General features: G+C 36.2%; 1 protein-coding gene across 3 annotated transcripts in view; it reads right to left on the reverse strand.

Annotated features, from left to right (window-relative positions):
• Window positions 1–4,470: 4,470 nt before the first annotated feature.
• The window catches only part of PHTF2 (putative homeodomain transcription factor 2), a 47,134-nt gene continuing 27,081 nt past the window's right edge, over window positions 4,471–24,523 (reverse strand). For 2 of the 3 annotated variants that reach the window (XM_033514535.1, XM_033514533.1), the window contains 11 exons: window positions 23,947–24,148; window positions 22,755–22,913; window positions 19,665–19,883; window positions 17,588–17,716; window positions 16,063–16,335; window positions 14,770–14,901; window positions 13,729–13,815; window positions 12,429–12,584; window positions 10,014–10,109; window positions 7,609–7,734; window positions 4,471–6,838 (listed from right to left, as the gene is read on the reverse strand). In XM_033514535.1, coding sequence (XP_033370426.1) covers window positions 6,818–6,838; window positions 7,609–7,734; window positions 10,014–10,109; window positions 12,429–12,584; window positions 13,729–13,815; window positions 14,770–14,901; window positions 16,063–16,335; window positions 17,588–17,716; window positions 19,665–19,883; window positions 22,755–22,913; window positions 23,947–24,148 — 1,600 coding nt within the window. In that variant the 3' untranslated portion in view covers window positions 4,471–6,817. The other variant, XM_033514534.1, reaches the window with a different exon arrangement.

A 24,523-nucleotide genomic window follows, 5' to 3' on the forward strand; every position in this document is an offset into this window, starting at 1 on the left:
TGACTCAGCTGCAAATCTACAGCCTGAAGATAACACAGGAGACATATGGCAAAGCCTTGTCTCTGTCAGCCCTACTCTCTTTGAGGAGAGAGTACCCTTGATTCCAGTTGCTGGGAGGACACACATCACAGGGACTGCTCTGCCAGAGATCTTGGCCAAGCAGGGAGGGCTCTCTGCTTCTAGATGGGTTTTACACCTCAATGGCATCACACCTTTCCACCTGGCAGCAGCATTGCCATGAGGGATTTCCAAGGCAACAGGCAAAGAACGAAAACGTGACCCCTGCAACTCTGCCAAAACAGGAACAGCATTTCCCCATGTGTGAGGTCAAGGTTAGAGCAGATCTTACCCATCCTTCAAGTTACTCATTTTAGTAATAAAGACACAGATCTCTCCAGGTACACCTGTGTGTCACCCTGGTACAGGCTGTGCCTGCACAGTGCTGGCTGCAGGCTGCAGAGCTGCAGCTGTACAACTGTGGGCAGGTCACCAGCTGCTGCACCACAGCAAGGGAGAGATCTGAGTGCTGGGGCAAGACCACAGAATTCATGTCTGGAAATCATGTCTAAGAGAAAACAAATAAAATTTAAAAAGAAAAGAAGAAAACACATGTCTTCCTTTCCAGTGGCAGTTGAACAAATTATGCAGCTGCAAGCACTGTTACAGTTTCACTACAAACAAAACAGTAAAGTTGGATTATCTGCCCTAATTTAAGTGGCTTGAAGTTTTGCATCTGATTCTAAATTATCACACACTTTTTCTTTTACATTCAAGACAGAAGTATCCCAGAGGATCACTAAACTGAGGGTCAAAGATCAACTGAACGAATTCCCCTCTAAAGGTAAATGTGACTTTTTAATGACTGCCAAGGAAGCCCTGGGTCAATTTGGCATATAAAATGTAGACATCTCGGGACAAAGAACCCTACACAAACTGGAAGAACACAGCCCTGGGTACAGTAAGCAGAGCATGCAGAGCTGTTGGAGAGTAACTTTTCATCGAGGTCAAACCTTTATCCCTAGGTTGGTTGTCTTTGTCCTCAATCAGCACTATTGCAGAGATGGTTTAATGAAATAATGGAGTGCTCCAAACAACTATTTCACCAGAATTCACTGGTTTAGTGCCAACTTCCACTTAGGTTCCATTTGTTTAACTGCAATTTTCAATTAGCCAAGTAATTCACTTCCCATTTATTTACATGCATGAGACAGAGAAAAAGTAAAAGATTTCATTTGATTCATAATCATACCCAGAGACCCAGGCTTGGACTGTGATATGGGCAGAGGGCAGCCAGCTAATTCCTGACAAATTTCATTACCAATAAGGTCATGCTCAAAAAGCAGGAGCTATTTATGAGGGCTAGAAGTGAGAAGTTGGGGAGTGTTTCGGAATGCAAGCATGCCTAAACATAAAGTATTGTCATTCTTAAACAAAAGACTGAAGTAATAAACTAAATTAGTAAGAAATGGAATATTTTTGGGAGCTTGTCCCTAATGTGCATGTGATTTTCTTTCCTTGAAATGATTAATCAAACATAGGGGAAAACTAGAAATAAAATAGACAAATCTTTCTGCAGCACAACCTTATTTTCTACTCTGGATTGTGCATTTATACAAACTTTCATTGGAAAAATTTAATCTGACCAGCCATCAGTACTGTTTATCAGAAGTGCTTGTGTCCATACTGAATGTTGTAGCTTCATCTCTGAAGAGCCAGAAAGGAAATCTCTCTTGATTTCTCTCTCCAGAGAATTCTGTTACTGACAGCAGGAGATGTGGCATTGCTCACAGCCCAGAGAACTGACTTCTTATCACAAAACCAAATCTGCAGCAACTTCAGATTTCTGAAAGTTTGTTTAAGGATGCCAAAATGTCCACTCAAGTGTAAAATGATTAGAGTGGGAAGAAATAGGGAAGAAATAAGTAAAAATACAAACTTTTAAAAAATATTTTATCTTATTAAATAACACTTTTGGAGAGTTAGTTGTAACATCTTGAGGTACATATTGACTCTCAAGCACTAAACTAATCTGAAGTAATGCTCTACAGATATTTTACACTTGCATTATTAAGACATTCCATAAGGACTTACATGCACCAAAGGTACCTGGGGGAAGCTCACCGACGGCAGCCTGACAGACAACCCAGATGGCATCAACCAGACAGGTTTCTTTCCCCTTTCCTATTTATTCCCAGAGTCACACTGCAAACTTTCCCTGATGAAACCAAGATGGGACTTGGAATGTGACCTGAACTTCTACATTAACATCCAATTAAAATCCAAGGTCTTACATACCTGCTTACGGTTAAAACTCCGATGTGTCTTTGGCATGACAGCACTAAAACAAGATCTGCTGAGGCCTCTTTGCCAGCAAGCCCAACCTGCCTTAAATGTGACATAACACCAGCTGAAGTGCTGCCCAGCTGCCCAAGAGTCCTGGCTGCTGCCACAGCAGCTGTGTGCTCCAATGCCAGCCCCAAGCAGAGCCCACTGCAAGGCACTGCTCCTGGGCTAGAGAAGCAGATCAACTCCTGGCACAGCAGGCTGGCAAATTCTCCGTCACATGAACCTCCCCTGTACCAAAGTGAGTACCTGAGCAACACTCCACAGCATCCTCCAGAATAATGTAGTTGTCCATGCATATTAAACTGCACAGGATGTAGCATTTGAGGATCAAAATGACCAAAGAGGACAGACACCTGGTGGCAGAAGCTGATCAGCTTTGAGACACAGGACATGGGGATTCTCTACATTTAGAGCCAATCCCTCCAAATGCTTTAGCCTCCCCCAGGATGATTTGGGCAAGCTGCAGCGATCTACAGCTAAAGGTTGACAAAGCCTTCAGCCAAGTAACAAGACACAAGGCTTACAGCTGCAGCCTCCTCCGATTTCTGTTATTGTCCCTAAACTCTCCATTACAAGTCCTGTCCTGTCCCAGTCCTAATCATGGGAAGTAGCAGCACACTGCAGGGAAGATCTTGGTGTCCCTTTCCTATTGAAAAGGCTTCACATGAAGGCCCTTCTCAAGGCTGCCTGTGTTTCTAGAGAATGTAAATGACGTGCCAGACTCCAACAGTGACTGGCTGCTTGAGACAGTAAGGAGGAAATCTTATCTCCACCAAGTCCCAGGCAATGTTGGGCTCAGGGGTTATATTTCATAATGCAGGTAATCCAACTCTGAATGTAGAACTGTCACCAGAAGTGGGTCATCAGTTCCAGGTATCAGAGGGATCACACTCCCTTTCTTTCCCAAATTATCCCTGCTGCAAACTGTCCATGGACATTTCCCCCTTCCCAAGACAGCTGTTGGGCTGCTGTCACCAGTGGGGTCAATTTGCTCATTCAGGAAGGCAATAGGCAAAAGAAGCAGATAAAATGAGCAGAGCTGACAGGTATTACCACAAACACATCTATCAGCCCAGTCAGGAACACTGGCAATGCAGGTATCTCCTCCTGTTTGTGGTCAGACACTCCCCAAGGCCCAGCAGAATTGCAAAGACCACCTTCTGTCTGAACAGGGACTTCAAAGGACACATGCAGGCTCTGTCCATCCAGTGACAAGATGACGGTGATTTTTAGGAAAAGGAAGTGTCGGCAAAGCAGGATTCCAACAACTCAACCAAGACTCACTACTTTTCCTAAGACTGACAAGGTACAAAACCAGTAGTCATGAGGACAGCTACAGTAAAGTGGTGAACTGTGTGAAGACTGTTGTGGGGTTTTTCTAACAAAACAACATGGGTACCTTCTCAAGATGAAGATGACTGCTTTCCCCATTGGAAAAGATGACTTTTGTCAGCTGCTATTTATTACTAAAAGATTTGCTTCCCCAACTCCTGTACCAATAGATATATTCTGTGAAGTCACACAATAAAAATATGATTGCTTTATGGACTGAGAACAAAGAATCACACACTCCTCCTTCAAAGTATTCTTTCACATTGCTCTTACACTGAAAGAAATTCACTACTGACAAACTCCTAACAGAAGTCTACCTAAGGAGGCAGCAGTGGGCAGATCAACACCACAAACAACCTTTTTCCTCCTTTCCCCCCAACAGACAATTGGGTGCCTTGGAGTTTGAAGCATCCAGTAAAGACAACAGCAGCAGCCCATTACCACCACCTGTAAAAAGCTAATTCTCTCTACCGTTTTCTGCTGGATGCCAAAGATGGACCTTTGAAATCTGAACCAGTAATATCCTTAAGCATTACTGGGAATGAAATAAGCTTGCAATCCAGAGGTTTTGGGAAGTTACTAAATTTGGTAGCTACCCAAAGGGTTTTAAGTGTCCTATTCCTGGAAGATAACATGGAGAACTAATCAAATCATTAAATTATCTTTCTGCATTTCCCCTGTACTTTAACTTGAGTTGTTCAACATGATATTCCATGTGCAGGTTTCTTTCCCAAATATGCTTTAATTTAAATATAATATATGGATTTAAATCAAAACAGGCAGACACAGAAATATGCTGGATGTTACTAAAAGATAGAGCTCACTGCATTTTTTTTTTCTTTTTTTTCCATCAACCATAGAAAGCTTTATTCCAAGCCTGATAACACTTTCAGTTACAAAACACGTGGCAAAAAATAACAGTTAACACGCAAGATCTGCCATATTTCTACTTGCCTCTATTCTTATACTGGACTTTCCACATTGAGGGATGGAGAATAAACTTCTCTCATTTTTAACATAATGAATATACCTAAGGGTAGCAAATAAAAGTTTTTATTATTTTTAATTTTATTTCACAAATGTTTCACTTTCCCCAAGCCGCCATTTGTTAGTGCAACAAACCACACAGTGCTAGTTGCTGAGGTATATATGGTTAAACTAATTTCACCTTCAACCCAAACCACAGCATTTTCTCTTACCTTTTATTTTTTAAAGTAATGAAAGCCATATAGTCACTATTTCACATTTCTAAAAATAATTCCACTCTAGAGTAAAGAATGGTTTTGTAATAATGACAGGCTGTAAAAAGCAACAGCCTTATCCTCTATCACCCATAGAACTCCTGCTGTTCTTTTTTTTTTTTTAATATATTTTGTGCAAAATTAAGTTCTGTGTAGGTCTGTACCATAATTTGGAAAAAACTGTGTATAAAATGTACTTAATTTTTAAAAACAATCCCAAAGTCAAACAACAGAGAAAGGAGAAACAGATCAGAGGCAGCTGAAGTTTTCACATGAGAAACTAAATATAGTATGTTCTTAAAGCTCCAGTAATACATTCTTCCAAAATCCAGAATGCACTTTGGTCATTATTAAACATTAGTACAGAGGCAAATAAAATACAAAATGCTTGTTTGTGTTGCTTTATATATAAAAATATTTTTATACCACATAAGTTTAAGATTCAATACTTCCAATCTTTCAAGATTCTGAAGATAAGCAAACATAGGGCAATATCCAGACTCTTGTCAACAATTACTTGTTGTTTTTCAGTAAGAAGACAGTATTTTAGAAACATAAAATGTAAGAATACTTGTGCCTGGTGGTATTAAACCTCCCAAAATAATGTGTAGAAGGAAAGTTTGTTAGGAGTTACTTAATTCCACAGGGATGGACACATTTTTGTCACACGGAAGAACCACGAGTCAATATGACGGGTCCTTGTGGGAGGCAGAGGGAGAGGTGTTGGAAACCCCAGCAGAAAGCACATGGGAATGACACCTGCTGGGGAGGAATGGGAGCTATTTTAAAACACAAACCTCCCAAGCACCAGGCTTTGTAGCTCTGCTGCTCACCAGAGCAACTTGTTTTTTGTGTTTAATTGTTCTTAAACTTCAATGTGGTATGAATGGCATATACTATAGTGTACAAGAGGAGAGCATCTACCTATCTTTTGCTCAGTCATTCAAAGCATTCCTTTCACCAGTAAATAATTTGCTTGCTTAAATATTCAACTTCAACATATAATACATACTGCTCCATAGTTCACCATAATATATCCCAATTAATATACATTTATATGTATAAAGTTTCTCATTAAAAGTAACAATAAAAAGTGCACATGCACAGTCAGAGCTGCACATAACAGCTCAGTATTTCAAATAAATACAATATTTAGTTTTTATCAAAATATCATACAGCATAGTAACCATTTACAATTATTGCTCTAATAAGTGTGTTATCAAAGAACACTTGTTGACTTCTTATATAATACCTTTTCAATATCCCAGGATATTTAAACTGCAGCCTATATGAGTTTAGATCCTGGAATTACTCAAAGTATTAGAAATTCCCACCTGTTTCTAATAGTAATACAAAACATTTTTGCTACCTGTCCTACTGTATTGTCAGTACTTCATTTTCTGAGTATGTCTCACTTTTCTATTGCAACCAAGCATCTATTGACAGTGTCCTCATAAATGAGTGGTGCAAATGAAATATTCTAAACAACTTTACCAGACTATCAAAAATCAAATTACTTCCATATAGTGTTACTGGTAACTAAAAATGTTCAGCATTGGCTTAGCTTTAACAGACAGAGCAATTTAGTGTCATCGAATTTCAGGATTTCAAACTCTCAGACACACAGTTTTTGACCTTTCCTAAATCTGACCCTTTCAAAAACTAAGCAAGTAATTTGAAAATAAAACATAAATGTCAACTAAAACAAACATAAACCAGTGAGAAGATGAAATAAATACAAAGATTGCACAAGACAGATGTAAACACTTCCGTTTTCCAAATTAATTCCTTGAAGAAGTTGTAGCTTCTGAAATACAGATTCAGTGGCTGCTGTGAGGCAGTTTTGTCCATCAATAAGCTTTTCTTTAACACTGTTATTTCATCTTCTTTCTACACTGTCAAGATTTGATCTTCCAGAGCTGAAAAAAATCAGAGCAGTACATCAGCTTATTTCTCAAATAATTTCTACCAGAACTGCAATACCACCATGTTTGGTTTTTTCTTACTGCATTTGCTACATATTCTAATGACACACAAAATACATTTGTCATTCGTTTACTTCTAACAAGAAAAAGATAGTAGATGTAAGCAAACTTAAAAGGCCAATAAAGGGCTTTTTGACAACTACAAGCTTGTGCCTCATAACCTGAATCTTGAAATAGTTTCCAAAGTTTGCAGCTCAGGGTGGGCCAGAGAGAAGGATCTAAGGGGACAGTCCTTCAGCAGTGACAAAACATCACTGCAGGACTGTTCACAGTAGTCCCATTTCTACTGCAATACCCACTGCAGTGCATGACAAGGACAGCCTGCTCTGTCTGCCTCTCTTAAAGAGCAACAGAGTCAACAGTGAAGAATTAAGGAGAGAAACCAAATCTGGGATATGAAGAAAAGATAAGGGTGAGAAAGGTCTTGTATTTATGTGTACAAATGTCTCTGTATTTATGTCTAAGAATTCTTGTAATTAAGTGTTCCAAATAAAATTACAAAGACACAAAATGAAAAAAAAAATTTTAAAGGGCTTCTCTGACAAATACACCATTATTCTTCTGATGTAGATCTAATTTAATAATTTAGTAACAGTTTTCAAAAAATAAATCTACTAGTTAGCATGGTTAAGAATTGACTATGCTTCAGTATGTGTTCCATCTATAACAACATGCTGAAAAAAGGATGCTTCTTAAGTATTTACCTTTAAATTAAATCCAAGCAAGTCACTGATGACACCAGAAACAGCTGACAGGATGACAACTTGGGTGATGTTATAAAGCAGTGGATTCATTGTAAGTCCATATAACCTAAAGGGACTGTCCAGTTCCTAATAAGGCAAAACAACAGCATCATTAAAAAACAAAAATGACACAAAGGGGGTTTTGTTCACATATGTAATGAGCAATATTAGATACTTTAAGAAGTCTTCCAGTCCCAGTGGAGTATAACATTCTTCTCTTATTCTGCATATCAAGCAATGTGCAGGAAAATATCCATCACAGTAACTGACTGTTGACTGGTGTTGTCTAAATAAATCTTCCAAAAATTGGAGGCTACCTGTGTACAGTATCTACCAATCAGCTCATGAAGGCAAGAAAATAAAGAGCTAGGTGCCACCATCTCTGAATTCCTTACAATTTTCCAGAAATCACCTTCAGTGTTAAAAGAACTGAGAGGCAGCAGAACCACAAAAAGTAAGAAAAGAAAAGATTTTTCATGACAGAAGACTACCTCTCAACTATGAAAATCAACAAGAATGTCCTTCCTATTGCAATTGTCTTCCTTTTCCATTAATTTTGAAACTACCAACTGACCAATATAGCCAGAAAAGGATGATGAAGGAAAAAAAAAATCCTAATAATCATTAGACTGCCAATATTTTACTTTTTTTTTCTATTGGAAGGAACAAAATCTAGCCCAAGTTAATCCACAACAAAACTTGAACAAAAAAGCTATTTCACCTATTTTCAATTATTGGTGTGTGAATATAGTCACCCAAACTTTTCTGGCCTAGAAATATGTCAAATAAAAGAAAGAAAAAGAAGTTATAAAATATAAGAGTCGATTATAAAAAATCTGCCAACTGCTTTGGTCATTTATATTTTCTAGCTTTAAATCATCTTCATTCCTCTCCTGCATTACATCCTGGGCCTTGAAAAAGACCTTATAAAGCCTTTCTTAAAAATGAAGAATTTCAAAGCTATGATTCGTCTTTCAAAAGGGTGAAATAAGAATGAACAACCTTTTCATTTAGATGGAATGTCGTATAAAACTGCTGCAAATATAAAAGATACAAAAGGCATGATTCTGTGAAGGACAGCAGACAAATTCTCTAAGGAAAAAGTTTTTAGATTTTAGATTCATCTTACCAATTCTGTGAGTAAGAAAATAGTACAAATATTCAACAGAATCTAATCTTTTATAAAAGTTTAACAACCAAAACCACACCAAATCAAATGAAAAAAATCCTGAGCCCCTTTAGCTAGTAGGCATGAGGCACATATTTGCGCTGATCACCAAGTATCAAGAATTTATTTAAAGCTCATAGTAGGTGGCTTGGAAATCTCACTTTTTGGTATGTTCTCACAATAACTAAATGATGGTCTGGGTCTGGAATTTGTGCCACAAAAGCCGAGTTCCTCACTGGAAAAGGCATGAACACTTTTTTTGAAATACTGAGAAGAGCATGAAAAAATGGAAGCAACTTAGACCAAGAGCTGATCAGTATCCAACCTACCCACATTCCCACAGCACACAAACACTCATGAAATAATACCCTGAAACTGCTGGGCTTTGTCTGTTCTTGTCCAGTCTCTCCTTGAATCCTGATAACCCTTCTGCATCCACAGCGTCCTTTGACCACCCAATGCACTGAGAATACTCCATTTGCTCCACAACCAGGTCCTAAAAGCCTTGTAGCCCCTTATTCTTACACCAGGACACAGTCACTGATTTAGCCAGGCACTCTTTATTGCTGTAGCACAACTCTCAAGCAGTTGCCTTGTCAGCTCTTGAGTCCTTGCTGACCATCAGTCGTCACACGGAAAGTGCCGTGTATCTTTTGAGAGAGGAGAGGACCAACATACACCTTGCTCAAGGTGTGCTGGTAGGAGGAATTAATCATCTAACCACAAGAAATACTCTGATCTCAGCTACTGGCTGGCTAAATTAAACAGAGTTTTGACTTCACTTTAAGGGCTGCTCCCTGGCACATGGGAATCAACAGGCTAAGGGAATCAAAATTCATTGTGTAGTATAGTAAGGCCACAGGGTCTTAAATCACCACTGTATTGACACTCAAAACAGACAATAAAATTGTATCATTTATTTCTCAAGAGTTCATCATCTTGACCACCCTTAAGTACCTTCTCTCACATTGCTAATATACAGTTATAGAATAAAACTTACTGGCTGTAATAATAATTTGCAATCCACAATGATAACATAACAGACTGCAGTGTATGAACAAGCAGCATCCCTGAAAAAGAGGTACGGGGCAAATTTAAACCAAAGCACACCCTACTGCCTGCAGAAGTCAGATAAGTGACTTTAACTAATCTATTCTAGTTCTTTTTTATAATATGGGAATACCATTTTAATTCTTACCTTCAATAACTTAGTAGCAAGCTTTAAAACATTGTTCACTAGAGTCAGTTCCTCCTTCTTATTAGGTTTTTTCTCCATTTTCAAGTACAAGTTTATCTGATTTAAAACAAAAACACAAGTATCACCACCTACTCAGAATTTAAAGGAATTAATTTGGAGCTATTTAATATTTTAACAATGCAATTACTCAGCAGCCATATGACAAAACAATAATGACATTTCAGCAAGCAAGCAAACATTTTGTTTCCTTTTTAATATTCAAGAACAAGTACTGGCTCAGCACCACAGGAAAACACAATGCTTTATGATATAACAAATGGCATTTGACATTATTATAATACTAATTTTAAAGTTTAATTTGATCTATAAATTAGGTACAAAAAACCACCATCATAGGTAGGGTTTACATAATTTCTTTTCCTCATTCAAGGGTTGCCTGAGGTTTGACAATTCATCCCCAGAAGGTTTTTATACCAGTGAGCAGACCTTACAAGACTTAACATCCTCAAAAGTTATTGAACAGAATGAAATGCTAAACCATAACTCTGCTAAAGTGTAATTTATTTTAAAGATTCTAGTGTAATTTAGTACTTCATGAGCACCTTGAGTGCAGAAAATCAATCTTTCCAGTGCCTTGAAATATTTGAAAAATTATTAAACCCTTCATTGCTGTAGGAGAACAATATAATCAACGTTTCAATACTTCTGTGATGCAGACTTTTTAGGTCATTATTTCCGAGAAAGTCAAGAGTTCAAATTAGCTCTCTTTTGGCCTTTTAGCAATTTTGAAACATCAGCTTTCATTCTCAAACAACCTGTCTTTGATATCCTAGATCAGACAAAGACTAGTTGTTTTTTTTTTTCTTTTCTATTGCATAACAAAAGCAAATCAAAGGAAAAAAATACCTTGAAAAGCCACTAACTTTTTATTTTAGGATGACAACCTTCAAAATAAAAATGAACAATTTAGCAATATGCTGAAGTAGTCCTGATGACACCTATCTGACTACAGAAAGGAAGTCCTACTACATGATGCTATGATATATTTCATCACCTCATTGTATGGTGGTTATTGAAATAAGGGCCATAGACATCTAAAAGAAGTAACTGATTATCAGATCTCCATAAAGACCACTGTAAATTTCTTGCACAGGTTAAAAATCAAAATCTCTGCCTAATCTATTCCAAAGCAGTAATAGTTCAGGAGCTTAATATATTTCATTTTAAACTAAAATTATGCTTTCAGAGCCAAAGAGATTCCAATCTTTAAAGATAAAACTATTGATTTCAACAATGCAAGATTTATAAGCAGGACTAAACTAAAAATAAAGGCTCCAATTATCAACTCTGAAAACCCTAGGAAGATTCAAATCTCTTTTAAGAGCTATTATGATTCCCTTAATTTCAATATCAAACTTGGCATCAGGAGGAGTGTGTATGCACAGCCATCTACCACACCTATTCTGAGATTCAAAGCAGGCAAGATAACAGCTATGGTCACACCATACATTCTATTTTGCTCACATATTTACAAGACCAATTAAAAACACTTTCAAGAAGGACCTGAAAAATTACAACCAAACAGCATAAAATCAAAAAATTTCCTCTTAGTTTCCTATCATGACTCCTAATCATGAAATTCATAGGCTGAATATAAAGCACAAAGAAGTGCTTGGAACTTAGCTGGCAAAAGCAGAATTTTCAATTTCATCTTATCTGTGGAAAATTTAAATTGCATCTGTGAGTTGAGACTCATTTGTCTTTTTTTGTTATTGTTGTACTTTCTTGTTTGTTTGTTTTCAGCCTTGTTCTCTTCTCAGTAAGTCTAATAACTGTAGTGTGCCACTTTCCAGGACATTGGATCAGATGCACTTTTTTAGATAATATAAGTGTCAGTCAATTTTTTGGGCTTGACCTTTCTTGAAAAAGCCAAAATGTTAGACTTCCATTAGTCTGTCTCAAGAACGCTGTAAATATGCTGAAAAAATGACTGAAAAAAAAAGATTTCCAAGGAGTCTAGAAGAGACTGTATGTAATCCATGCAACCTAGCACTCCTAAGCTATGGGACTCAATACAGGAACTCACTTCATAGAGGGTTATGTTTGTTTTCAAATCTTTTACTCACCCATCCAACAAAGATTCCAGAGGTTTTTTTCATATTTAAAAACTATGTTTTATGTTTGTGCTCTGTTAGATGTTTAATTATATCAAAGGATATCTCTAAGTCCACTTAAACAGAAGTTGGGATAAAGTCAAACATTTATCTCAGAAATTGAACATGGGTTGCAAAGTTGTTTCACTTCCCCATAATTAACTCCCTAATCCAAACTATTTTAATAAATCTACAAGGCCTGAGACCTACCAGATTAAGTAGTTGTTTAGATATAAAAATATAGGTCTATACAAATTTTCACCTGCTCAGTAAGTAATATTGAGGTATTGCTGTACTTTTTACTTGTTTCAGATCCAAGAGTAACAAATCTTAAGAGAAAAACAGTTAGAGAAATGCACCAAATTCCGAGTTCCCAGTTGTAGTGACAATCAAGGAAAATCTCATGCATATGAAGTAGCTGGAAAAAGAAAGAGAAAAGAAATCAAAATCTCATTTCAAGTAATAATTACATTAATGTGCTGGCTTTACATTGATTGACATTTGGGGAAGAAGTAAGAAACCACCCACAGAAGTGGGTCTAAACCACTACAATTATGATACAAGAAATAGTTATGTATCTCCACAACTTCAAGAAACACATCCCAGAAATAAATAATGGAAGGCTTTTAGGCCTTCAAGATTTGACCCATAATTTTAAATCAACATTGTATCAGACACATGAGGTCTGAAAAAAGATAAATAAGAATATACACTCTAAGACAATATTAAACTCCTGTTCAAACTTGCAAAGGCACTACATGGCATAAAAAAAAATACACTTTCACATATACTAAATTTTATGTAAATTACATTCTTAATAAAATACTTATAGTCAGCTAGCAGGGACATACAATAGAATTAATTAGAAATTGGAAAGAAAACACAATCAGAAGCCATTCAGAAGGTCCCCCATATTTTGAAACAGAAGCTCAAAGCCAAATCTTAAGCAACAGAAATCTTCTTTAAACATAGATTTGCTTACTAAAAGATTTTCCACTAGAGGGCAGGCAAATATAGCCAACAAGCTTGTTTCTCACAAAAAGCATCAACTAAGTTCAGTATCAACTGTCTTTGCAGAAGGGTGTTTTGATGTAAAATGAAGAAAAAAAAAAAGTGTTCCAAAAAACACAGTGAAAAATGAAGGAGAATACAGATTTAAAATATAACAGTGATATCACAGATGTTATCCTGAGTTGGCAGGGATACACAAGGATCATTGATTGAACCAAGTCCTGGTCCTGCTCAGGACACCCTCAAGAACCACACTGGCCCAGGTGTAGAATCCACCACTTTTTCCTCCTTAGACTCCGTCCAATTGGTGATTGCCCAGCCCTCCAATCTGCTGCAACAAAATTTTCTTTTGCTATTACAGAAAAATATTCCAAAATAGATAAAATGACAATACAAAATGGAGCTCTATTCCAAAAAAAGCTCTAACAGCTGTTACTGGTTTTTCACTGGGGTCTTCTAACAAACTAAAAATCACCATGCAAAAGGCACTCAAAACAGTTTTAAAAACTATTTAAGTCATGGTTGTTTCTCTACAAGTAACGTTTCCTCACCTGTGCACAACAGATAAACACAACTGAGATAGTCAGTAGGAAGGCAGATGAAACGATTACATCCACTGAGCGCTGAGGACCTCGACGCTGAAAATACAGGATATGCACATGTGAGTGAAACCCCACCCAGTCACCACTAGTTTGAACTAGCAGGACTAGTTAGAATCACACTGTTCTTCACTGCCTATTTCTCAGTTGAGTCAGTTCCCTACACACCTTCTTCTGACCACTTTTTGTTAGTCACATTACGATACAAATATTCCTGGTGGCACAGGAAAAGGTGGAATAGACAAGTGTGGTTGCAAGGAAATAAGGGAAGACATTCCACACAGGGCTACCATATGCAGAAATTTAAAACACTCAAACTATTCTATTTTCCAAGTGATGTTACCCTCCTTTCACCCCACCAGCACCACACTAAATCTTGTTTGTTCATAGTACCTGCTTTCCACAGCCTCCACACTGTAATTCCTTAATGTTTTCACAAATCTTTTTCTGCTTGTAAAGAACTAGTGATAGGAGATTTCAGGGATCAGAATGTCTCACATATAATACTTGGGCATAACTTCTAGCTTCACCTGGCATCCATATACACACAGCACAAATCACAAGAACTGTCTTGCTTTATAAATTCCTTGTGTTAATGACACCAACTGATGAGACTCTTAAAGTAAGATATTGTTAGTATTAGACTACAAGTGGTTACTTTTTACCCAACATATTCACACAACTTTTTAACTGGATTACTAAAACAAGATGCCAACTCTGAACACACCCAGGCATTAATCCAAGGTGAAAACCACACAATAACTTTCTCAAAATCTGTCTGCCTGCAGGCACTGCTGGCTCACACTCACAGAAATGAAACATATGCACCAATATTAAACGTACAGGAGGAAATACTCAGACTACAACACCAACCTTCCATCAGCAGCATAGGAGATATTTTATGTTAGAACATAAACATACCATATTTTAAAATGTTTAAAGTTTATTAAATGTGTTTAAATCTTATTAAAGAAAAAATATACATTCTTTTACCTTTAGATAGGACCTGAGAGAAAGCCACATTTTTATATTTTGCACTTTCTTCAAGCGAAAGTGAGGTACCTCTGATTTTCTTGCCCTTCTAGCAGATGTTAGATGACCAAAAAGCTTGGCAAAAAGTAGCCTCTGCAGAGAAGAATTAAAATTTACCTTAACTGTTAAATGATTTTCAGAGGTACTAAAAAAATAAGAGAAAAGGCTTCACTAAATATGTCAATATAATGTACAACACACCAGTATAAATTAAAATCAGCTAATATAAACCAGAAGTAAGTGCAGCATATTATTAAAGAGAGGAAATACACTAAACATTTTAAAATTCTCCACATTCTAATGATTAAAAAAATTTAGCTAACACTTTGAATTCCTTTCTTCAAATTTAAGACAACATATCTGTTTATCCTCTTAAAATTTTTGGAAAAAAAAACCTAAAGCTGCCAATTATTTGCATTAGAAAGCACCTGTACCACCGAAGTTCCTTTTAACAGAAATCATTATTAGAAGTAGGTTAATTCTATTCTGTATTACATCACATATTTTGACTATAATTTGAAAATGGAAAGTATCAAAATGTTTCTCTTGCAGACCAGTAAGTATTTATATGCTGCAGCTTGTAAGGTTGCTCTCTGAAGTTTCAATTGAAGTAACAAGTTAACAGTGTAGTATTTCAGAGAGCAGCTCTCACCATCTCCAGCTACAGAACTGATCTAACATAAAGCAGGCAGGGCCTTGGCCAGGGATGGACAGAACTGTTCTGAATATCCCATCCATGGAAGAGTTCAAGGCCAGGTTGGATGGGGCTTTGAGCAACCTGGTCTAGTGGAAGGTGTTCCAGCCCATGGCAGGGGGGTTGGAACTGGATCATCTTTAAGTCCCTTCCAACCAAACCATTCTATGAATTAAATTGAAGTTTTTGAATAAAACACACTGGAAATTTATAGAGCCCTTTTCCTGAAACTACTTGTCCTTATGGAAATCTGAAACAACTGGGACGTGACTAAGCATTGGGATAATTCATTGAGCCAGCTCTCCCCCAAAAATTCTCTCCAGGAAAAAAAAAAAACAAAATCCAGCAACCAAAAAAAAACCCTTTTAGCTTCAGAGACTTCAGTCCAGTAGAACTGAATCATCTCCTAAACTGCAAGCCCACTGAAGTGTTTGTCATCACTGATCTATGACTCATAGCCTGCTGAAGAAAACAAGTTTAAAATATCCACAAAGTCAAAAAGTGCAAACATTAAACCTTGGTTTGCTTTAGATGAAAGTCTCTGGGTTTGCTGTTCATACCTGTTTATATGTTCTCTCTGCTACACAGAGCAGGAAAAAGAAAATCCACACTAGGGACACCCGGACCACAAAACTTATAATAACCATTGAGAGAACCAGAACATCTCCATCTGATCCAAATGCAGTCATGCAAAGCTCAGTGGCAGAATGTGCAGCTAGTTGCTCTAAATCTTTTGCTTGGAAAAGTCGAAAGACAAAGGGCATTAAACCCAAGATTAAAGATATGACATTTCCAAAAATCTGATAGCCAATTCCTGGTATATAGCTGTTCACCTAAAACCAAAAGAAAACAAGGTATATATTTAATTTTGGAATTATTTTTTCATTAATTCAATAAACAAAATATTAATGTTTTTTATTTTACCACAAAGAACACTTTATAATCTGGTAAATTGTATGAAAACTTCAACCAATCAGCTTCCCACTTTACTATTAAAAAAACAGGAAGTCCTCAAAGAGCACTCAACACACAGGAACCAAATAAGACAAATAATTTCAAAACCCAACAATAAAACACTGCAGTTAAACTCCAGTGCATATTCCTGCATTAAAAATTCACTGAATGCTGAATTAGCCAAGTGGGCCAATCAGACTGAGCAGCTTAGATCCTGTATGTTGCTCCTATTTTTGTTTGGTTTTTAGGTTATTATTTTTATTTTATTTTAGGTTATTATTTTTTGCGGAATCAAAGTGTTTACTGTGCAGACATGACTGGAGTTCTGCTGTGCAGGCTATGGTTTGCTTAGTTTCTCTCTGCTGTGTATTGCATCCAAACCTGTCAAGTCTCTGAATCAGGCAGAGATCAGAACTAGGTTTGTGAATAAGTTGCTTTTTAACAAGTCGGAGAGAGTGAGTATCAACTTGTCAGAACTAGTGAGAGTTTTCTTTGGCTATGCTTGGATTTTATGAGCTCCACAAAATACCCATGTTGTCTATATTGAAAAAGAGCACATCAATTAAATGCATTTCCAACTGTTTCCTGAAGAGGAGTACTAGGAAAAAGGAGGAAGGACTAGTGAGAACATCCCACTCATCCTCTTAGAGGTTTGTTTCCTAAAGTGGAAAGCTTTCTTTTCCAGTCCTAACTTTAGCAACCAGATACTCAGATCTGTATATTCCTAACCCAATAAGTTACTTGTTCATTTAAATCAAGGAGACAAACTCAAATATTCACAGCATCTATCAATAAAACTGAGGTTGGCTATGTGAGCAAGCACCTAACAGTGCAACCTTTTACTGTCCCAACACAGAAGATCTGGTAGCTCTTTAATCTAGTAGTAACAAGTAAACCAGAGTGATGTAAGACACAGAACAATAATGTGAATAACAGATACTCAAACAGTAACACAAACAACCAACAAATTTAAAAACCCACACCAACCAAAACAAAAAAAAAACAAAAACAACAACAAAAAAAACCCAAAACCAAAAAAACCCAAACAACCACAAACTAAGCTTAGTAGTGATAGTGGTAGTGCTTACACTTCTACATACAACATTTGCATAAAGTAAAACAAATACTCACTCTGTTCATTATCATACCACTGATTTCAAGCACAGACATATCTGCTTTCTTGCAGTCATTACCCTCCCATACAATTGCACTTATTTTTTCTAGTCCTGGATTCAAACTGTGGATCCAAGGCAAATGACTCTGGGAAAGACAAAGAATATCTTCTATCAGAAATAAAAAAACTATTTTCATGTCAATATGCCTTTGTCAGCAGTACACTAACAAATACCCTCCCTGAAAAAAAACCAAAACAAATAAAAACCCAAAAACAAAAACAACAAAAACAACAAAAAACTCACACTACCAAAAAAAATCCCCAAAAGCCCCACACAAACAAAAAAACACCAAAAAACCAAACCAATTTAGACTGACATAAATATTGCTACATAGCATTTACTTCTACTATATATTAACCTAATTCTTCAAAACCATCCCCTTGTTTTCCAAGAAATAGATATGAGATCAAATCTCTCCTCTATACTCCATTTTCTAATAGCGATGACTTAATGGGATTAAGAATTTATTGGCTTCTTTTTCTCTCAAACATACCAAAGAAGAGAGAAATATGAAAGCAAAGTTCTACATAGAAATAATTTTTAATTCTGACATTTAATGAGTTGTTTTTTTATTTACCCCTAACATTGTGAAAAGCACTCTTCTCAGGTCAAGCCTGAGGGAAACAGGTTTTTTTATTTGCTGTTTGTACACTTCACAATCCTTGTTATGCACAAAGACCACCCTTGCTGTATGTGCCAGACAGAGAGCAGTAGGTGTCTCATCAACACACACAGCTCCCAGAGCCAAACAATCCCAGATTAATCTTCTGAATGCACTTAGGGATCAGGAACCCTTTTTTTCAAGCCACAGAGCCAAGTGAGAACTAAAGGATATGGAAAAAATGTTGAGGTAACAAGTACTGCTGTAGCCATTTCTTGATTTTCCCCAGCCTTGTCTCGCTCCTATCCCATTCAGGAGATTAAATTTGCTTTCAGCTTTAGTTACCTGGCACAATGTGCATCAACACTGCTGGAGGTGGTGGTGCTGGCAGGGGCAAGGGCATGCTGTTATTTTTAGATTTTAATTATCATTGATTAAAAGTAAAGCTTTATTTTCATTTTATTGCTTGCTTTGTAAGTATTGATCTGAAATATTTGTAATCTGCTGAGTACTCAATTTTCTTCCTTCTTATTTCTACTGGGTGAAGAAGAAATTATTTATAGTATTGTAACAGCATAAATATTTGTTGCAGGTTCTTCTTCACCACAGTTTTCCATGCTCTCCCTCTAGAGGGAGTATCAATACCAGGAGCTGAAACTCAAAAAATTTACAATCTGCAATCAAATAGAAAAAATTCTTAACTGGTCAAATCAATATACTGATTCCTGAAGTCGATATATACACTGTAATTCAACTCACTACTCCAAGGTTTAGTGTTTTATGGAATGCAAGAAGGAAGAACTAAAAATAAAAAGACAAGACTATGAAATAATCCAAATTGTTATTATTAACTTTAAGGTAAAAAAAACTTATAACATAATAGAATTTAGACATGCATAATACACCCATGATATCATATATAAACACATATATATAAAGCACGTGCTATCCTTCTGTTTGCTTTTCTTATATATACCTTTCTAAATAAGCAAACAGAAAGATGTCTGAGATAAGTGCTTATAAAAGCAATTCCACTAGAGAGAAACAAAAGGGGGAGAATACCCACCAAAACCTAAACAACAAAAAATTAAATGAAACAAAGAAAAAAAACCAAAACAAAAAAAAAAAAAAAGAAAACAGAAAAATAAACACCCAAACACCTATCACAGAGGAAACAGATCAATCGGTACTTACCCTAAATTAGAATTATGATTGAAGCACTCAAATATTCTATAGGCTATTTTGATATATCATCATACCCTCTTCTATTGACAAATTAAGGACTGAACAGTAGAAATCAAGTTTTACTTCATTCTATTAGATCACCTTGGCTCTGTTATTTCCATCTAATACAGGTCTTTCTCACAGGCCTTCTGTGATGTATGACAGAACTTGTGTGTAGTGTAAAAAAGCAAAATTGGTGGATAGTAACCTGATGAAATGGGTCATCTCTGAATTCTTTCTTCACACACGGATTCACTTGAGGGCTTTCCACGTCTGTCTCACTGGTGCAGGACGAGTGGCACTCAGCACAGTGTAAGAGGTCCTCCCACAGCACATCTTCGGTTTCTGACTCCGGCCTCGCACTCTCCGAGTCTTGTCTGGAGCTTGAGCACCGAGAACTGCAGCTAGTACCTGATTTAGGTGTATCCTGAAACACAAACATCCACTGCAATTAATGCCACTGTTTTATTCCACATCATTTCCTGGCAGAGATGTTAGAAAGTTCAGATTAGTGAATCTGTGTTTATCTGGATTTTTAGGTTCTAATCCATTATCCTTGTCATCAGAAAGATTTGTATGTCATGGCAAGTGTGTCTAAGAGGCTGCGCTTTTTAAGACACTGTACCAAAAACTAACAATCCCTGCTTTTTAGGGAGTGGGTCACAGAAGGAAGAATCAAATCATACTCATTATTAAAAGGAAATAACTACTTCATTATCACAAAGATTTTTTAGACTTCCTTAGTTTAGAATTTAACAGCAATTATCAAGCCACAGACTCCAGCTATATCTCAAACTTCTGAGGAACTGACCCTTAAAGTCCTCTAAATTCACATTGTTATTACTAACACACCTTCACAAAAACAGAGTGAGCTCATTTGAAGACAGTAATGCATCAGGTATAGAGGGGAAAAATGCAAGCAAGGTACACCTAAACCTGGCATTGGCTATGTGTACATCTGCACAGTTAGACATAAAATTTTCATTATTTAAAAAAACTGCACTCGACAAACATGTAAACTTAAGTTTAACGTAGCTCTTAGATAAAGAAAGAAAAATCTTAAGTTTGGAACATTCAAATCTCCCAATGCATACAATGAAATGAAACAATCTACTGCTGTCTTCAGAACAACAAGGTAGAGTTTAAACTACTTTCTACAATAAACAGAATCCATTTCCACCAATACAGGGGTGCAATATTAAAAGCAGTATCAGCCTACTCACTGCCATCCTCTAGCAATTTCCATTCCCTCTTAACACCAAGTTTATTTCTTTCTGCTAATTTCTCTTGAGAACACAACTTTTTAAACTGAAAAAAAAAAATTAAGCACTGTTTCAGCAGACATACTAACTTACTGTGATTCACAGTCCATTACTATCTGAAGAAGTGTTCTTTATTCTTTCTGAAAACCATTCTTAATGTATTTTCTGCAAACCATTTTGTAAGGAAATGTTTTGAAAAAAATTTGGTCTGAACTCTTTCTCCACCTTTTATAAAGAATGGGATAACATCAATGCAGAAAGTGTCTGCCATTTTTTGTTATGTGTTTTTTTTAAAGCAAAAAAGAAATTTAAAATAAATTTTAAAAAAATTTATACAAGGCAGTCACTACTGGCTACCACTGAGGCTTAAAGTTAATAAAGTAAGAACAAGAAAAATAGTTTGCCCAAACAACAGTTGACATGAAAACATGAAAATAAAAGAAAATGTAGGACAGAATTTGAGAGTATATCTACTGACTTCACTAATTTTTTTTTTAAATACAAAGAAAGCTTTCACTCATTTGAAAACCATTGTTTCATTTCCTTTGTAATGGTGTGGGGGAGGCGAGTTGGTAGCAAGAAAGAAAAGCTTCCTCTTTCATTGCATCAGTCAGATCAGTGAATGGGGAATAAGCAGAAAACAGTCCTGCCACAGCTAAACATGGATTACATTTTGTCTCCTTAGTTCCTGAAGTATCTACAAAGTCTTCCCTAGCTTTGAAGCACTCTATGCAAGAGAAAATATATCTAAGCTGAAAAACAAAAGAAATCAACTGTAATGGTGTCTTTCTGCTTCCTCCTGTGAAGCTCTACGACTGCACAAGCACACAGTGAAGGGACATCTTCTGTAACATGAAACAAACAGTGCCATTATCACAAACCACACATGCATAAGGCACTAAATGCTGAGATCAATCAATATTCTGGATCTTTCTAACCAAAGTCTGTGAGAAATAAGTGAAAGAATAGCTTGTTTAATAATGGTTTTTATGCAAAGCATCAACTTCAAGGCTTTGCAGTTGTGATCAGAGCAAGCAATACCTGAACCATTCAATACACTTCTCCCATACTCTCCAAGTAGAGTTTACTTTTGAGATTCTGCCTATCAAACCCATCTGTCAGTGGACTTTTGTCACTGCTGTTCTTACTTTTTGCTTTCCTTGCTCAGCCTCAGTGAAAAAATAGCAATACTGCCTTTAAAAAGTATTCCATATCTGTGAAGATGCATACTATTAGCAAAACAGCATAATTTTTTAAAATAATGAATAAATAAACAAAACCACAGTGAGATATTCCATTCTTTTTCAACATCTGAGGCCTTAGAATTAAGGTTTCTGCCAACATGTAATCTGTGAAATCCCCTATTATAAGCTATAATGTCATCAAGTTACCCAAAATTTCAATATTTTTTATACTTCAACAATTTTGTTAAAACTGTCATGACTTCATGACAAGATTTTATATTATTGTTTCAACAAACATGAGGAAATGAAAACTCAATCGGACTTCTCTGCAAGAAGGCGAGTAAATCCAGAATACTAAATGGAGAGAAAGAGGAGAAGTACCATGCTGAAAATTTGCATATTCCAAATTACTACTGTTTCTGCAATAAAGCAAATTTCCAGAGGAGATAACTGGTGTCATGAGACAGCAACAGAGTTACCATAACCCAATCCAAATCGACCAAACATATTTTAGTCTCCTTATAACAAATTGAAAAATAGGATGAAGTTCAAAGAAACTAGATTACAACCTCTTAATTTCAAAACACTGTCATTAAACAAATGCAAATTAAACAAATTTTGTCATTAAACAAAAGCAAAAAAACCCAAATTCTCTGTTCTTCACTAGCATGACTTCCAATTTACAGACTCCTAAAATCCAATATAGGAAATAAAAACATTTGTGGAAATGTCATAGTTTAACTCCAGCCAGCAACCAAGTACATGCAAGCTGCTTACTCAATATACCTCACCCATTAAGAAGTCAAGTGGCTTTAAGAATCTACAGGCAAGAAGCAATAGAAGTGAACATACCTCCAGAGGGTAGTGTTTCTTATAATGGTGAGATTTCCTGTTTCGAAGTGTACAGTCACTAGAAGTGCGTTCTACATTGCGGCGTAAAGAATAGCCAGTTTCAGGCCCTTCCTCACTAGAAACTTCATCTGACAAATTTGTCACAGTCCTGTGAGTATCCTAGTGCAAGAAATACAATATTAGTAAGACATAGACTCATATTTACTAAGTCTTGTTCTCAACTAGTGAAATCAAATTTCTTCCTACAACTTTGGTATCTATGCTCAGTTAAAACAGATATTAATGCATTTTCAAGACTCAAAAGTAATTGGCAGAAATTATGGAATAGAAATTGCAACATCAAAAACATTTTTTCAAAGGAAGGCCTAGCTCACATTAGCCTCAAGAAAAATTATGATGTTCTTATTTTAAATGTGATTTTTCAAAAACTGAACATGCCAAGATAGGCTTAGAGAAAACGTATCCACATCTGAAAAGAGAACAAACCAAAAGGAAAAATCCAAACCAACCAACTGATCAAAAGTAACAGTAAAACACTGAATTATCCACATATTCAGTACAAAGTTAACATTTACCACCTCTTACAAGGATGAAGTGCTTAGAGGATTTGTGTTGACTACTGAGCTCACTAATGTGTGGTACTTTGAATACAGGATATCCAGGAGATAATAAGACCCAGACAAATTAAAAGTCCTTTCTGCCATGATCACTTCCTATGATTCTATTATTCCCTCTTGTTCCTATTCCTCACTGTAGGAATTCCTCCTGCCTATTGCACTTGAAGGGAAATCCTGCTTTTTTAATCTTTCTCACAGACCAATTAAAAAAAAGAAAAAAAGACCTTAAAATTACAAATTGTCAGTAATCCAAAATCTTTTCCATTTTGTCACAGAGACAGACCAAGGACGCCTGGACTCCTAGAGAAGGTACAGAACATTTACCTGGTCAGGAAATAAGCACAGATAAAGCACAGCACACAAATTTGTGCATTAACACAGAATACCAAAGAATGTTAAAACACCATTAAGGTTCCTCCTACAACAAAAAGGAAAGGCCAGGAATATGATAAAGTAAGACAACTCACTATAATTTTTTGGCTCCAGGACCCTAAGCCTAATTTAATTTAAAAATATTTTTAAGAATAAAGAAAAAATGCATCAAAGGCATCATAAAAAACAACAAACACACTTACTTTGTGGTGACTGTGGTTGCTCAAGGCATCTCTCACTGTGGAAGGGCTCCACCCTGTCTCTTCTGGCCTAATCACTTCACACCGACGTTCATGGCCCTGCACACATTCTTCACTGCCTTTACCTGGATTTTTCCCATCAAGGGACACGTAGCCATTATCAGTTTCAGTGGATTTATCTATTGAGTTTTTTGCTTTCTTAGATCTATATTTAAAACAAATACATGATTTAAATTAATTATTCTCCTAATTATTTCCCAGTCTAAATACTGCTTATTCCTATCAACCCATGTTTTAGTTCTACTAAGATGTCCACAAACTAACAATATTAACATTTGATTTTGATGCCATATTTGTAACTATTTAATCTTTAATCTTTTAATACCCATTATCCTCTCCTAAAATTGTTATAATACAAACTCATAGTGTGTGAAAGAAATGTATATCATATATCGTATATGTGTGTGTATCTTATATATACACATATATATGTATATCATATATATACACATATATATGTATATCATATATGTAGCTACTGAAAGAAAAGGAAACACATTTTAAAAATAGAACTTCACAG

This window comes from Parus major, chromosome 1A, assembly GCF_001522545.3.
Source record: "Parus major isolate Abel chromosome 1A, Parus_major1.1, whole genome shotgun sequence".
NCBI lineage: Eukaryota > Metazoa > Chordata > Aves > Passeriformes > Paridae > Parus > Parus major.